This window comes from Cariama cristata, unplaced genomic scaffold, assembly GCF_000690535.1.
Source record: "Cariama cristata isolate BGI_N322 unplaced genomic scaffold, ASM69053v1 scaffold626, whole genome shotgun sequence".
Taxonomy (NCBI): domain Eukaryota; kingdom Metazoa; phylum Chordata; class Aves; order Cariamiformes; family Cariamidae; genus Cariama; species Cariama cristata.
The window spans coordinates 2,492-19,096 of record NW_009620107.1 but is presented as its reverse complement, the minus strand read 5'-3'; the positions used below and the strand labels follow the sequence as shown (position 1 = coordinate 19,096).

Genomic DNA, 16,605 nt, shown 5'->3' with positions numbered 1-16,605 from the left:
CAGCCAGGTATTCAGATTACCTGACAGCCATGATATAGCTGCCAGTCCCAGTTACGGGAGTCCTCCGGGACTGCTTGTGTATTTTCAAAAGCTGTAGTTCAGCCATGACCTCTCGATGAGTTGGTCTTTGACGTGTCCAGGAGTACACCCTTTCCTTTCTTCTGCTTCGTCATGTAAACTGTTTTTAAATGGCAGCTGTTCAGCTGTGCTTTGCATGTGAGCAGATCTGCATCTGCATCAAGTTACCTGGCACTTGTCAGGGGGAGAAGATTTTAGCTGGTAAGAGAGGAGATGTAGAAAGTGGATTGAAAACGTTTAATTGACTATTCTAGAGAAGTCACATCTTTGGCTGCCCTTTTCCACTAATGCTGTGTCATGTACCAACCACAGTGGTGTTGACTAAGATTTCCTCACCAAAAATACAGTTTTCTGAACTGAAGAAGGATAAGAGCAAAAACTTAGTGCTTCTTACGGTGTCTTACGCAAGGAGTTAATTAGGTTCTTCTGTGGTGTTGAACAGTTTTAAATTAAAATCTGCTGCCTGTTGCAGATTGGTAGGCTGGAAGAAAAAAAACAGATTCCATTAATTTTTGTTGGTGCCCTGTGTCTGGCCTGGATGGACTTAACTTTCTTCATAGCAGCTCTGTTGGTGCTGTGTTTTGGATTCGTGGCTAAAGCAGTGTTGATAACACACCAGTGTTTTGGTTACTGCTGAACAATGCTTGTACAGTGTCAAGGCTTTCTCCCCTCCACTCCACCCCCCAGCAAGCAGGCTTGGGGTGGACAAGAACCTGGAAGGTGACACAGCTGGGACAGCTGACTTGAGCTGACTAAAGGGATTTCCCATACTATATAATGTCATGCTCAACAATAAAAACTGAAGTAGAGAAAGAAGGGGGAGTGGAGTTTAGCTTCCAAGGTGGCTCTTGCTTGGAGATTGGCTGGGCATCAGCCTGCTTGTGGGAGGCGGTGAGTGATTGCCTTTGCAGCACTTTGCCTTCTCCATCTTCCCCAAGTCTATCAGTAGTACCTGAGCTCTGCCAAGTCCTCAAAATCGTCCAAGCAACTTGAAAGCAGGGATGGGTGGCTGCTGGTGAGCAAAACATACAAATTGATAGTCTTGAACTCAGTAAAGTTCCAGACCTCTCTTACCTTTACCTTATGGGATGCTACGGGTATGACAAACACCATGCTGTGATGTTGTAAGTGAAGAAGCATGGTGCTTCAAGCACTTTCCCTCTTTCAGGAAGCAGTTGCCCTCTAGTTGGGGTGAGCAACAGCAGTGTTACCCATGAGAATTTATTCTTGTCTGATGTTGAAAACCTAAGGAATTGACCTGTTACTTCAAGGCACTGGCCAGGGAATGGCCCAGTTGTTAATGTTTTCAGTGCCATTTTCTTAGCTCAGGAATTCTCCAAGTTCACCATTTTGCATGAATTTTGATAGGAATTGCAATGTCTCACTTTCAATACCCAGACTAAATTCAAGCTCTTTCAAATCCCCTGTGCCCTCTGCCTTCCTGCTACAGTTCTGGTCCTATTTCTGAACTGGTTAGGCAGACATCTAGGATGTTAACTCTTCTGCCTTAACTGTTAATAAAGGATTCAGAGAGTATCTCCCATTGTGGTTGTAATATTCTGCACATCAAAGCATTGATTTTATTTATTATTTTTTTTTATGGTGGTGCTTTACTCTTTCTCTGGGAAATGGTGCTTGGCCAAGTCTGTATCTCCAGGACCAAGATTATCCCTGTTATTCTTTACTAATTCTGGGCTAGCCCGATGGAGCTGTAGTCTTAAGTATGTCTGTTTCACAGTTAGCACACTGTGGATTTGTGCGTGATTAACACACTCCCAATAACTCTGTGCACTGGTGATTGTTTAACTGTTAGTCAAAGGCTTACGGTGGCACAGGAGTGAGTAGTATATGTGGAGGTGGAAACAGTATGTGTTGTATAATGTTGCTTGACATAAAAGGCATTTGACTAGTCCAGAAAATCTGAGAGGGAGAAGCATCATTAAATACTTTCCTTTGTACACTCATTCCAGACTGAGGGTTTCTGGTGCTTTCTCAAGAAGTATTAAAAGAATGAATTGAGTAATAAAGCAGTTCCAGGGTAGTGAGGCATCTGAGGGGTTACAGGCCTTAGGATGGAGGGTGCTCTGTCTTTGGCTTTGTACTGCAGTCAGGATGCAGCAAGTAGCTCAGTCCTCGTGGACTGAATTGAGGAGACAGAGCTGTTTTGAAATGATGGGACAGAAAAATCATGTTTTATGTTCTAATAAGAGTTCAACTACTACTGTATCAATAAAGCAAGATAACAGCTTACCCTTTGCAAAGGAGGTTTGTGGCCAAATGCTATAAGCTTTATATTGATGTTTGTTTTGAGACATGAGGGGGTGAGAGCTGTGTGATTTTTTTCTTCTAGGAGATGCATCTACAAGTCCTTCATTATCAAGAGCAACAGCAAGTAAAGAGTTAGATGAGCAAGCAAGAAAAAACATCCCTGGGAAGAACAGGGGGAAGAGGAAAGCAGATACTTCATCCTCACAGGACAGTGAACTGGAGGTAAGTAGTAATCTTGTTTTCTGCAGGTAGCATTGCAGAATAGTGTGGTGGTAAGTCCTCCTCTCTTTCTTTTGTCCTGTCTTCATGCAATTGGAAGGGGATCATAGAATTATAGAATAGCTTGGGTTGGAAGGGACCTTTAAAGGTCATCTAGTCCACCCCCTCTGCAATAAGCAGGGACATCTTCAACCAGATCAGATTGCTCAGAGCCCCGTCCAACCTAACATTGAATGTTTCCAGGGATGAGGCATCTACCACCTCTCTGGGCAACCTGTTCCAGTGTTTCACCACCCTCATCATAAAAAATTTCTTCCTTACATCTAGTCTGAATCTGCCCTCTTTTAGTTTAAAACCATTATCCCTTGTCCTATCACAACAGACCCTACTGAAAAGTCTGTCTCCATCTTTCTTGTAAGCCCCTGTTAAGTATTGAAAGGCCACAATAAGGTCTCCCCAGAGCCTTCTCTTCACCAGACTGAACAACCCCAACTCTCTCAGTCTTTCCTCACAGGAGAGGGGTTCCATCCCTCAGATCATTTTTGTGGCCCTCCTCTGGACCCGCTCCAGCAGGTCCATGTCTTTCCTGTACTGAGACATAATTTGGGAAATTCCCATGGCCCATGTTATCTGAGAACTGGCCCAAATGAGTTCTTCAGTGGTCCTTGACAAACATGACTTAAATACATCTTGGAATCATAGTGGCAGCAGTGGAGGAGACATCTTAGGGCAGGGCTGTCCCCAGAACTGTGGCTTTGTCTAGCTGAGTCTTGAGAACCACCAAGGTTGGAGATCCTGTACCTGTCTAGTGATCTGTCCCAGGACTACCACATCCACCTGAGGAAGGAGGTTTTCTGTCTCCAAAAGGAATCTCCCAAGCTGCAAATTTCCCCTTCTTCTTCCATGGCAATTTTCTGTCTGCCACTACTGAGAAGAATTTGTCTCCATCATCTTTGCAGTTCCCTTTCGATTAGTTGTGGTCTGCTATTAGGTCACCCGTAGTCTCCTCTTTGCCGAGATAAACCGTCACAGCTCCCTCAGCCTCTCTTCTAGGCTGCTAATCATCTCGACAGCCTTTTGCTGGCCACTCTCTCATTTCCTCACATACCTCTGGAACTGAGGATGCAATCTAGGGTGACTTTCCCAGTGCCAAGTAGGGTGAGGCAGCACCTTCCTTTTATCAGCAAGGCACACTTAGTTTTCTCCAGCATGCAGTTCATCTTATCCATAGGGAGAAAGTGCTGCTGGTTTATACTATGCCTGGTGTCCACTGTACCCTCCAGCTCCTTATAGTCTGGACCAATACGAGGACTTATTCTACCCCACATGCAGAATCTGCTGTTATTGAACTTCTAGTTCCTCTTGGCCCAGTTCTCAAGTTTATCAAAGTCTTTCTGTACTGAAACTCTGCTATACCTCATGGCAGCCAATCCCGCTTATTTATCATAACAAAGGTGTCTCTGATAAACACCAAGGTCATTTGCCTGGTGCTCTCCAGATCACAGACAGTAAACTTTCACCTTAGGAGGGCTCTAAAGTTCATTAGCACTCTAAGTTTTTCCTTTTATAACTGTAAAAGCAAGAGAAGCTTTTGAAATAGTTTGACCAGGAGAGCCTTACTCTTGAGTGTGTAGTTGCACTGTAGCAGTATTTAAACTCCACTGTAATAAACTGAATTTAATAACATGTTCAGCCTGTAAGATGAATACTGTTGCACATATTGTTAAAAGCATACTGCAACTAAGCACAAAACTGACCCTAAACTTGCTCTTTTATTGTAGTTCGGTGCTTGGAATATCTCAACTCTAACCTGCTTTTATTCTCTCCACAGCGAGTGTTTCTCTGGGACCTGGATGAGACCATCATAATCTTCCATTCACTTCTCACAGGGTCTTACGCTCAAAAATATGGCAAGGTAGTATTGTCTTTTCTGTGGAAGAAAAACCGTATCTGTCATGCAGAAGTAAATGTTAATCTTTGGAAATGGAATAGAAAATCATATTTTGTTTTAAATGTATAAGGTGATACAGGTTAGCATTTTGGGGTAGGTAAAGAACACTAAATTTGGCTTTATACAGAGCTAGGATATGGACATCACAAACACTTCCTTTCTAATAATACAAGTCTTAAAATGTCAAACTGTTTATATCATCATTGGGAATTACTCAGGCTATAGCACAGAGTGAAAGGAAGTATTTCTCTCCTTCAAAATACATTGAAGATTTTTGAATGTTTTGTTTGGTTGCCTCTGAAAATGCATCAGTACTGAAGTGTTTTGTTACATTTTGGGTCAATGTATTACCAAAACGTGTTGGTTTTTTATTTTATCGAGTTGTTTAAAATATTAGGGAAATTGTAGTTCACACCATTGAACGCAGATGGTATTACATCAGGCTTGATATGCAGTGGAAGCTCTGTGCAATGTAACTAATGAAAGATTTATCACAATTTACTTCTGCCTATAACCACAGTGAATTTACATTTTCTCTTTGTTTTGCCAGGATCCAACTCTGGTGATTGGCTCAGGTCTGTCAATGGAGGAGATGATTTTTGAAGTAGCTGATACTCACTTGTTTTTCAATGACTTGGAGGTACATGGCAAATGTTTTTGAAAAGCAAAACTTGATGTTACCTGGTTAGAATTACACTGCACTGTTTGTGAGGACAATTGTACTTCAGAGCCACTTAATGCTGAAACATAACAGTCTACCAAAACTGAAGTGGCTCTAAGCACAACCAAATTTAAGAGGTGTACTTTTTTATCTGAGACAGGCATTCTGCAGACTTCTAGTGTCATGAGCTCTCTTAGCTCTCTGATGGATTTCTACTTGAATCTGTATAAATAAAAAGAGTGATGTCTGCTTTGTCTTGTATTTGCATTGTGGACCACTAAGCACTTTGCTTTCACTGATTCTGTTTTGAAACAGAGACTAGAAATGTGGGGTAAAAGATGACCTTGAGAATGTCAGTTCTCAGGGGCTTTGACTAAGCCAAGGACAGAATACAACTTGTGCATCTCAGAATACAACTTGTGCATCTGAATGCAACTTGTGCATCTCAGTAGGTTACACTGGCTGTCTAACAACTATGAAGGACGCACTTCCATAGAAAAGCATGCTCTACACATGGAGGTCCCACGGCACCCTCCATTTTTCTTTCCTGTAACCTATCTCTGCTGCTGTCTCATTCCCATCCTGCCTTGAGGACTTCCAGTCAGCTCCCATCCTCTTTCATGGCCAGTATTCTTTGCCAAGTTAAATACATCTCACTGTTCTGCACTGCTTCCACAGAAGTTGAATATAAATCTTTGCTTTAATCATGGCAATGCCCTATGCTGTGCTATGATACATTATCAGACAGTAATGGACACAGCAATGCGATCTATACAGGAAGGTGTGAAGTTATGCCAGAATCTGGAATTAAATGATTGGAAACAGCAAATTTCCCGACATATTTTCTTTGATATGAGTCCATAAATATGGATTTATGGACCTGATTTGCAGAATTTACAGGACTGGTTTAAAGCTTAGGAAGGCTGAATATGAACAGTGAGTAATTAATTGTAGGTGCATCACTGATGCACATCGTGGGAAAACAAGATGTTGATGCAAATAGAAACTTAAATGAAGTTTCCATTTGTGGCTATGACTACTTGCAACTGTGAACTTTGCAAAGGTGGTAATGACAGTTAACCTCCCTGCCCTGGAAAAAAAAAACAAAACAAAACACCAAATACAGTCCCTTGTGCTGGAAAGGTAGTCATTGATATGTTAACCATGTGATCAACAGCAGCACTTATTGCTGTAGGTGTTGTTTAGTAGCAGCAGTGGGAAATTCTTGAAATGGGGAAAATTCACTTCTTGTCCTAAGTTATTTGCAATTTAGCTCTGGGTTAAATCAGCTGTGCTAAATACCAGAGTCTTGCCACTACGCTGATGTTTCACTCCAGGGTTTGTGCTGTGGCTCTCCGGTAATGGAATTAACCATTGTGTTGATGAAATGGAATATCAATACTTGACCAGATAATGTGGGTTTGGGGTATTTTTGATTTTGTTTGGTTTGTTTTTGTGAAATGGCAAAAGGGTTTCAAATGACGAGCTTTGTGTCCAACCTGTTCAGTGAGTGTCGAAGTTGCTTTTTTGCGGACAACTCGAAATGTCATAGAAACATGCTTCTTTCAGACTTTTCTGGTACTTCAAATCCCAGTCTTGGCAAGGACCTGTAGGTGCTGAGAAGTAAAACCTAGTACTGGAAGACAAAGCTAACAGAAGCTATGTATAGGTTCGTGGAGGCAGTATGGCATGGGTGGTTGCTCTTGGGAAATTTGAGGGGATTGTTTTATATAACACTTTCTTTAATCTGCAGCTTTCAGTGTGTTTCTGGATTACAACAGCGTGACTTTATTTTTATTTTTTTCTTAAACAGGAGTGTGACCAGGTACACATAGAAGATGTGGCATCTGATGACAATGGCCAAGATTTAAGGTGGTGTGCTCATGAATGCATTAAATGTATAGCTGATGTAATCTGTATTTTGTGAGGACTTCAAACCCAAATCTGGTTAAGGGATGGAGGTCAGCATTGTGCAGGCAATCAGACTTGGCAAATGGTGTTTATTTGCTGGGTGGTATTTCTTTGAAGACCTACAAAACATGAAGACTTTCAGAATTATAATGTGAATTATATTTTCCACTGTTGAATGTTGCCTGTGTGCTCAATGACATCATGAATGGAGAACCAACACTCCAGACTTCATGATCTTGACCTTTGAAAGTCTCCCTGTGGTTTTCATCCCTCTGTGAGCTGATTGTGCACACTACCAGGCAGGGTGAGGGTAAGTTTTCTGCTGCATTAGTGAGCTGAACTGGCTTATAGAAAGGTCTGAGAAGTGCCTGTCTATCAAGGAGAAAGAAATACAGGGAAAGTGGTGAAGCAGGACCTGCTTCCTGCAGTTGTGAGCTGGTAAAGCAGCTCATCTGCTTGTGGAGCTGCAGCTGTGATGTAAAGACAGAGATGTTATGTTTGGAAGATACTATGTTGGGGTTTATCACTGCAGGATGAGAAAGGGGTTAGTGGGAAAGATGCTCTGTACTGCTGACGAGTGAGCAGTCGAGGAGCAAAGGAAGGTTTTGTACTGGAGAGTGTGAAGGAAGAGTTGAATTGGTGCATTTCAGTACAGCAGTTCAGAACCAGCAACAAATGTAGTTGGATGTCAAGAGTACATTTCCCATAGGAGTTGGTCTCTGCTGTCAGGGTGCAGTGGTGGTTGTGCAGAGTTCCTCTCCAAGGTGATTTTCCAGCTGCTGTCAGAGCTGAAGTCTGCAACCCCACCAGAAAAGCTGCAGTGGTTCTGCTGCTGTGGCACACATAACAGATCTGCTTTTCTGAAATAGCAACTACAATTTCTCCACGGATGGCTTCAGTGGCTCAGGAAGTAACACAAATCACAGTTCGTCGGTTGGTGTCCAGGGTGGAGTGGACTGGATGAGAAAACTGGCCTTCCGCTACCGCAGGGTACGAGAGATCTACGATAAATACAAAACTAACGTTGGAGGTGAGTGTTCACCTGCACCAGTATCTGAGCTCTAAACAGAATTTGTGGTGCCGGACTCTGTCCTTCCTCAGAGCTTTTGCTTTCCTGAATGTCTGGACATGAAAAGTAACTATTCTTCTAGTGCTAAATGGGATCAAATCTCCATGGAATCTAAGAGGCTATGTCTTCCAAAACTGGACGGCGTGCCAGTGCAGTCTGTGAGTTACCATGTAGATAGGGATGGTCAGTCAATCCTGTATCTAAGAGAAAATTTTGGTGCAGTGTCCCTTTGCTAATTTTGTATGAAATGCTACCTGTCACTCTGCTTAGAATGGGCCTAAATGACTTGCATATCATGTTGCTTAGAAGGTCTTTTCACTCACTTCCCCACAAAATCTGCCTTTTGTCACGCTATTGTCAAGAAATGCAGCGTTCACCCTTTTGGCTGTTGTGCTCATAGTCTGACATGACATTTCTACCATCTGTTCACAAAATCACTTAAAATCTTCTAGTTTTGCTTCCCTTCCAATGCCAAAGTAGTAATAATGATGCAAACGACATATATCAAATGTAGATAAATTTTCTGTTTAGTCTGCATCTTGGCATTGGCATCACTGGGAAAGGGGTGCTGCTGGAGCAGCTCACCTGGCAGAGTGACTCAGCCTGGTGGGTTGTGGGTTTGGGTCCTGTCACGGTCCACTCGGTGGACTTGTGAATCCTGTCCGTGACACCAGTTTATGTCACGGTCCACTCAGTGGACTCGTGATGGTTCGTTTAAACTCCAGTCTTGAAGTGCAAAAATACAAAGGCGAAAACGCCAAAGGGGTTTTGTTTCAATCAATCAGTGTAACTTTATTATGTTGCCTGTAAAGCGGCGTGTGATAGGTAAAAAGAGTGAAGAGGGAAAGGAAAGGTAAAGTAAAAGGAGAGAGGGAGAGAATTATAGCTACCACCACGGGTCCAAGGCATCCCTATGGTCCCAGGTCCGGTGGCGTCCCGTCGGTCCTTCCGATCGTCGTGATCTCTAGTGGGGAAAGCTTCCAAACTTTGGCTGTTAAGGAGCATCTTTTATACTGAGCAACACACCTTGCCCCGTCCTCTGTCCCATAGACCACTGCCAACCTCCGCCTTCCTTCCACCTCCCCGAGCAAGACTTCTGCACATCCTCAAGGAGATGTGTCTTAGGTGTGGTTTGCCTTGGAGGTGGGTAGCCTTCGGCTAGGAGGTGTGTTTTTCCTGTTATAATTAGGAAAGTTCACCTAAGGTCCAAGTCTTCTGGCCAGTTGCTAAGGCAGCAGGTGAGAGCCATCTTATTTGACAGCGGGTATGTGGTTTTATCTCGGCCGTTACTTTCAGTCCCAGGTATTGGAGAACAGTACACTGCTCTCCGTACCATGCAGTCCTCCCTCTTCGGGTGTTGGTGTCCTTGTATCATCTCCAAGAATCTGTTGACGATGTTGAGACATTACTGTTCTTTCGGGCCAACTTCGGACCGACTCTCACAGGTACCCTTTGCCTATGCCAAAAAAATTGATAGAACATTTTCTTGGACATATTTTCTAAAAACCATGTGTTCAAAAGTATAACTTTCAGCCTTAAAAATCTGTCAATGTAAGTTTGCATTTCGGTATGCTGCAATTACCTTGTTTCTGGTAGGGATCAGAGCATTACTCCATATTTTGCACGTGGGAAACCTGGATGCAAAGTTTTTCAGGACCTGTCTAAAGCCACCTGGTAAAGCAGTTGTCAGTGCAGGCCACAATGGGTCTCTCCGTGGCCTCATTGTCAGAGGACTGGTGTACTTCAGGGCTGGAGTGAGGGGCGGGGTTCGTACATCATGGCTGGAAATTGGATGGAGAGAGGTTTAGACTCATCAGGGTGCTCCTTTCTTGTTCAGTTTACTGACAGGAGCAGGTTTGAGTGTATGGGCTCCATTTCTGGCTGCTTTTAATTCAAAACTGGATGCTTTGAGAAAATGATATCTAAAAGGGATAAAAAATATGGGGATAAAAAGAAAAAGGATTAAAAAAGATACCTAAAAGGGATTTGAAGTGGAAAGGGTCCTTGGGAAGTAGGAAGTCAGAGAGGGTGACGGCAGGAGTTCCTTCTCCTGCTGTGGCTTCAAACACCTACTGCTGTGAGTGCTTTGTACAAGAGAAGTGCATTTTGTTGCATGTATCCAGAGAAATGGTTTGAAATAATCAGAGAAAAGCATCTACCCAGTTCCCCCCAGAGTCACAGATGGATATCTGGGCTTGTCTGTGTCACTGGAAGCTGGTTCCTCCTGTTGCCTCAAGACAGCGTCAGCTTTCAGATGCCTTCAGTACTGTGTTATTTATTGCGGAACAGGCAGCTGTTAAATTGAGTGATGGCATGCTCTGTGTTAGACTTGCCAACTCAGCTGGGAAAACTTTGTTGCTTGCCTTCCAGGCCTTCTTAGCCCGCAGAAGAGGGAAGCTCTGCAGCGACTAAGGACTGATATAGAAGTGCTAACAGATTCCTGGCTGGAAACTGCATTAAAGTCCCTGCTACTCATACAGTCCAGGTATGGAAACTGGAAAGGTGTATATTGCTTTCTCAGCCCTTTCTCTTACTTAGATTTGCATGCAGTGCTGTGTTGCAGCAGTGTCTATATGTAATACTACTGCTGTTTGTCACAGGTACTGAGAAACAAAGTGAACGAGTGCAGGAACTCCACACCTGAGCACCCTTTGGGATTTTTCTGCTGCAACATCTGTTGTTAGGAAGGTCCCCATAATAGGACTGTGCTCACAAAATTGCATTTCTGCCAGACAATTTCTATTTAAAACAAACAAAAATCCCAAATCAGAATCTTGGCCTAAAAAGCCTCTCGAAAGCAGAACAAAGCAGCACATGGCACTGTGGAAAGCTGAACAATCTGCCTGGAGTACTCTTTGGCACCACTGGCTGTAGATGTGCTTTTACAAGTGTTTTTCCTCTTTTAGAAAAAACTGTGTGAACATCCTGATCACAACCACCCAACTGGTGCCAGCTCTTGCCAAAGTTCTCCTGTATGGATTGGGCGAGGTGTTTCCAATCGAAAACATTTATAGTGCTACAAAAATAGGTAAGAGGTTGTGCTGAGTACCTGGCACTGAGGCATCTGCTGTGGATTAGCTGGGATTTTTACACAGAAGGTACAATTTCTGCAGCTGAGCAGCCCCCGTGGGTGCTGTGGTCCAGCTGGCCATGTAATAGTGATGGCTTCTGGCCTCACGAGCTGAACGGGGTGTTATCACCTTCCCAGTAAGACAAGAATGTGTTTCTATACTGGGAAGAAGGGACCTGTTCCAGCTTTTGTTGCTCTCTGCCTAAGGCTCATTATAGCGGGATTGTCTTTTGGCAGGTAAAGAGAGCTGTTTTGAGAGGATCGTGTCACGATTTGGAAAGAAAGTCACCTATGTTGTAATTGGAGATGGGCGTGACGAAGAGGTTGCAGCTAAGCAGGTGGGTTTCTGACTCTGCAGCGGTGGGATGTGGGTCGATGCAAAGGGAAGTTACTGCAGAAGTCTTTTTCTGCACAGACTCGTTTTTCCAGGGCTGAACTCGTCAGGCCAGGACAGCCGGGGAAAAGTTTGCCTTTGATGCAAGAGATCTTCCACTATGTTAAGATGCACAATCTTCTGGCTCTTGGGCATTTAAAGTTTCTGTTTTACTGTTGTTTAGGATTGCGTATAACATTGTCCCTGTAAAACAGTATCTTGATGTAGCATGTCTTGATCACAGCATGCAGCTATCAGTTAGGATAATGCAATTTCTCAGAAGCATGGAGGGAGTCAGGACTCGGTTGCCAGCAGTCAGATCAATACACAGCATCAACTATTAGTCTGAATTACAAACAAGGAGCAGTTTGATTGATTTGGACAGGCCTGAACAGGTTGTTCCGTCATGCTGATTAAAGGCAGTGAAGTGCACAGATTACTGTCAGGACATCATCTCTGCAGGCTTCACATTATCTGTCATATGCCAAAGTTGTCATCCTCGCAGGTTCCCTGGGAGCCCTGCAGAGGCTTTCCTGGGTGGAGCAGCAGCTTACAGTCGAGTGCTGAGGTTTTCCATCATAAGCGTGCAAAGCAGCTGATAGTCAGTGCTGGTGCCCGTCGTAAACAAATGGGCGGATAAGATAGGCTTCAGATACCGATGTGCATATGGCTCAGGTCCTTCCTGAACATGATATGCTGAGACAGCACTGTCAAAAACACTGTATTGCACAACCCTACAGATGTACCTTGACTGCTTCCACCTAGCTGTAAAATCACTCGAATAAACTTGACTTTGTCATCTCTCTGTTACAGCACAACATGCCTTTCTGGAGGATCACAAATCACGCAGACCTTGTGTCCCTTCACCAAGCCCTCGAGTTAGACTTCCTGTAAGAAGTTGGAGCAAAGGCGTGACTGCAGCTCCTGCAAACCCTCTCCATCACAGAAATCTCATACATTTGGGGACTCACTTTTCAGCTTGATGAAGAAAACATAATGCAAACTGTACAGTAGAACATGACACCAGGTCATTTCCTCAGGAGCACAGGCCCTGCCAAGTACAAAGGTGTCCTATAAAGAAGCACTAGACTCAGTGGAGCTAGAGCTTGTCTGAAGAAGAGACTTACAGAAGCCAGCTGAATTCCTCTAGCAGGTAGTCTCCAGAGGGAGGGTGTGATACAGCAGCGGAAGTATTTGTAAGAGCCTTCTCCTTTCTATTCAGCTTAGTTGTAGAATCCAAGTAAACACAAAACCTTATTTTTATAGAAAAATACTGGTGGCAGAGCTGAATCTCCCTTGTTTCGCAAAGCCAAAAAGAGCTATGTTTTTTTTCATAGGAAATATTAATGAAAATGTCAAAAATACCTCTATTGCTGTGAAATGTGTTCTCTCTCCTTCCCTGGGTGTTCAAAGCAGTTAATTTATTACAATGTCCTTATGTTATTTCCTCAACGTGGGATTACTGGAAAATACAAAGATAAGGGACTGTTTCTGGGATATGTGGTTCCTTGTAGAGGAAGGTGTTGGTGTTCTGAGTTCATCCCGGTGGCTTCTAGTCCATGTGTGCACAAGCCCTCTTAACAAGCAGGAGATCGTTGGATTCCAGCTATCCATGACCCAGACCGTAGATCCCACAGATTTTTCCCTGTAAATGAAAACAAAACTGCCTGTGAACATTAGATACAGCACAACACTATTGCAGACTGCTCAGATGTGAACAGAGTCCTCGTCTGGACTAGGAATAATTTGAGAACTAAATCCTCATGAATGTTACAAAGAAAGGTATGGTTATTAACCTTCACCTCTGCTTTCCTGACTCCATTTGTGAGAGTAAGTTCCTTTTAGTAGAATCAGATGCAATTTTCTTGTATTCTTCTTTGCATTAGCCTAACTACAGTCAGAAACAAACCCCTTGTTAAGAGGGACTTAATTTTCCAAGACACTGTGACTTGGCAGCCTGGAGCACACTGGCCTTAGGAGTGATGGTTACGCTGATTTTTCTGCTACCATCTCAGAAAAAAAAGGCTGGAGGCAGTGACCTGCAGTACCACTAGTCAGAAATAGCCAGCTGGAGACTGAGGGCTGGCACGGGGCGCTGATTTTGTGCCAGATCAGGCTGTGTTCAATGGTATCTGCCTCCTCCCTATACCCTGATGGCACCAAATCAGCAGGTGCTTGGAGTTTCTGCACAGAGGACAGATGTCTGCTGCACCCCACCACACACCTCTGCTGCTTCTGCTGAGCCAAACACCGCAGCTGCACCCAAACCCCTCCAGACCCCTGGTCTCCAGCCCAGTGTCACACATCTGGGACCCACGGGGGACTGGTCTGAAAGCATGTCACTTCAGGGAGGACACTGACCCACTCGGGCTGCGCCCACAGGAGCAGGTGATGTGTTTGCTGCATTCCTTTCATGGCATTAGTTACTGAGGAATAATTTCCATCAGCGCTGAGGATGTTGCCTCAGGAGCATCTCTTCCTGGGCCAGCTTCAGTCACCACCGTGGAGAAGGTGCCTAGAACAAGGGGTTTGGATCCCTAGACCCAGAGGTCTGTTTCACATGATCCTAGCTCCAGTTTTGCTTTTTTTTTTTTAAAAAAAAATAAATCCGAGGAGATTCTCTTTCTCCAAGATGGTTACAGGAGTCAGGAGTGGTCTGATTTCCATCCAGGTCCTTGCTAGGTGTTGGCCTTGTGCTCTGACCTCAGGTGGACGCTCTGGGTCTGCGTATTTCCCCAGGAACTCTCTGCTTCAGGAGCATGCCGTCTGTGTAGAAACTGCTGCCTGTGAGCAACGTGACCCCTCATCCCATTAGAAAAATCTGAGGAGCCAATATCTACTATGGGTGTTACTGAACAGCTCAGTGGAGGGGATGTCTTTTGGCTGCGCTGATGGCTGCCGTTCTTCTCACAGCTGCTGGCCGAGCAGAGCCCCTGCAGCAAACTGGGGACATGCTCCACAATGCTCAGCAGCAGGGTTTGAACAGGAGCAAGAGCCCACGGGGGATGTTCTCCCATCTGCCACGTATACAAGATGGAGAGCTCAGGTGTGTTACTGGGTGTTCCCACACAGCTGGGACAGCCCATGTAGGTGTGTGCTGGTCTTTCACAGCAGCGTGGGTCCTGTGCAGAGCAGGGAGAGATGCGACAGGGCTACAGCTCCATTCCTGTTGCGTCCATAAAGAGTCCAGTTCATCTGGGGTCCCTGTGAAGTGCTGTTACTGCGTCAGCCAGAGCAGATCTGGTAGGAAGCGAGCCGTGCCAAGAAGCAGCCCCATTGCTCTCAGGGTCTGAAATGTTACCAGAAGAACAGGACTCACGTGCAGTCACAGAAGAGTCTGTGCTGGATCCTGAACATCTCTCTGCGAGTCCCCAGCCCATCCAAAGGTCTCCTGTAAGCGGGCTTGGGAGATGTCCCAGCCTGTGAAACAGCCTGTTTGGAGCACGTCTTGTACTCCAGCTGGCTGAACTTTGGGATTAAAACCTGTGCCTTAACCTCCCACCATCCGGCGTGGTTGAGCGGCTCCTTTGCTTCACTAACATCCAAAGCAGCTTGTGGGAGAGCCGTGCTGGCCCACGCTGGGAGGTCGGATGTGTTTTGCCCAGGCACTCGCAACGAGTGCTGGACCCAAGGTACCAAGCAGCCCGGCAGCTGGCTGGCTTTGCTTTGTGTTTGTTTACTTTAAAATGTTTTAATTTTAGCTGAGTGTGGAACTCTTGCAGCCAGTGACATTTCATACTGATATTTATATGATGTTTCCTTGAATGTATGTAAAGTACTTTTATAATGGGAGGTTGATGGTACATTTCTGTGTTTATGTTTAATAAAGGTTGACCTGGCTATTTTATTTTTTCCTCTGCTGGCTGAATTTAAAGCTTTTCCTGTCTCTCGTGTGGCAGAAACAGCTTCTTTATCCAAGCATTGATTTTCTTTTGTCTCTGTGCTCTCCCGTTACTCCTGACCTGGCTGTAGCTGAACTGGTGACAAACCGGAATGCCCGAGTGACAGCCAGTCTGCTGGCCTGGGGTGCTGATGCCAAGCTTGTCTGGGTGCTGCCGGCCTCCCCTCCAGCTTCATCGCAGTTGTGGAGGCTATTTGCTGTCTCCAGGAGCTCTGGGGAGATGTCTGTGCTGACACTCATGGAAAACAGCAGGACCCCCAGAGCCTGCAGCAGCCCTTGCTGTGCTACCAACCCCTCGGCAAGTGGGAGAGGGCTGAGTCCCAGGCGCTGCTGGCTGCGGAGCCTTTGCCTGTTCGTGGTCTGTGTAATGGGAACTGTCCTATGAACTGGAAAAAAAAATTAAAGTTTTATTTTCTATAGTCACTGCTTCAGCTTGTTCTCTGACATCCCTGCAGTCAAGTCCCTGTCCCCTGCGATGGCCTGGGCAGAGCTTGGTGGCATCGACAGCATTCAGGGTGATGGTGCTGCAGGTCACAGTGCAGCTGCCAGCGACCCCGCTCCCCTGGGGTGTCCTGGGGGAGCCAGCGGCAGAGGTATCAGCTCCTTGGCTCTGCTGTGGTGCCCAGGGGAGGCACACCGCGCTTCTGTAGTCCCGCACAAACCTTCCCTTCCCTTGTTCTTTTGCACAAGGCCAGCAAACAATCCTCCTCCCAACCCCTGCTGTGCTCCCACTGTCCTTGGCCATGGGCTTATCTTGTTATAGGACCAGCTGTGAACCGAGCATTTCACCTGCTGCTCCAGCTGCATTCACTGCCCTGCCCTCCCCTCCTGGGCTGGGGTCCTGCCAAGAGGGTAGGCGATGGAGGGGAGGGGACAGGGGCAAAGGGCCAATGCTGTGGGCAGCCAGGATGAGCCGCAGCTGCTGGCTGGGCAACAGCAAAAAGAGTAAAAGGCCATTTTGGGGGCCTGCTTGGGTTTTGGCAGTCCTCACCTGTGAAGCAGCAGGTGTCCATGCGCAGGAGCTGGCACAGCCCCACAGTGACCACATCGACAGCCACCTACGGCTGAGAGACCACTGGTGGCCAACTCCAGCCTGGTCACAGC

At 45.4% G+C, this 16,605-nt stretch overlaps 1 protein-coding gene across 2 annotated transcripts in view; it reads left to right on the top strand.

Moving 5' to 3' along the window:
* The window catches only part of EYA3 (EYA transcriptional coactivator and phosphatase 3), a 29,542-nt gene extending 16,619 nt beyond the window's left edge, over positions 1–12,923 (top strand). For both annotated transcript variants that reach the window (XM_009701475.1, XM_009701474.1), the window contains 9 exons: positions 2,429–2,568; positions 4,397–4,480; positions 5,067–5,156; positions 6,991–7,049; positions 7,958–8,118; positions 10,528–10,642; positions 11,064–11,185; positions 11,465–11,565; positions 12,414–12,923. In XM_009701475.1, coding sequence (XP_009699777.1) covers positions 2,429–2,568; positions 4,397–4,480; positions 5,067–5,156; positions 6,991–7,049; positions 7,958–8,118; positions 10,528–10,642; positions 11,064–11,185; positions 11,465–11,565; positions 12,414–12,494 — 953 coding nt within the window. In that variant the 3' untranslated portion in view covers positions 12,495–12,923. The remainder of the gene's footprint in view (positions 1–2,428; positions 2,569–4,396; positions 4,481–5,066; positions 5,157–6,990; positions 7,050–7,957; positions 8,119–10,527; positions 10,643–11,063; positions 11,186–11,464; positions 11,566–12,413) is intronic.
* Positions 12,924–16,605: the final 3,682 nt, after the last annotated feature.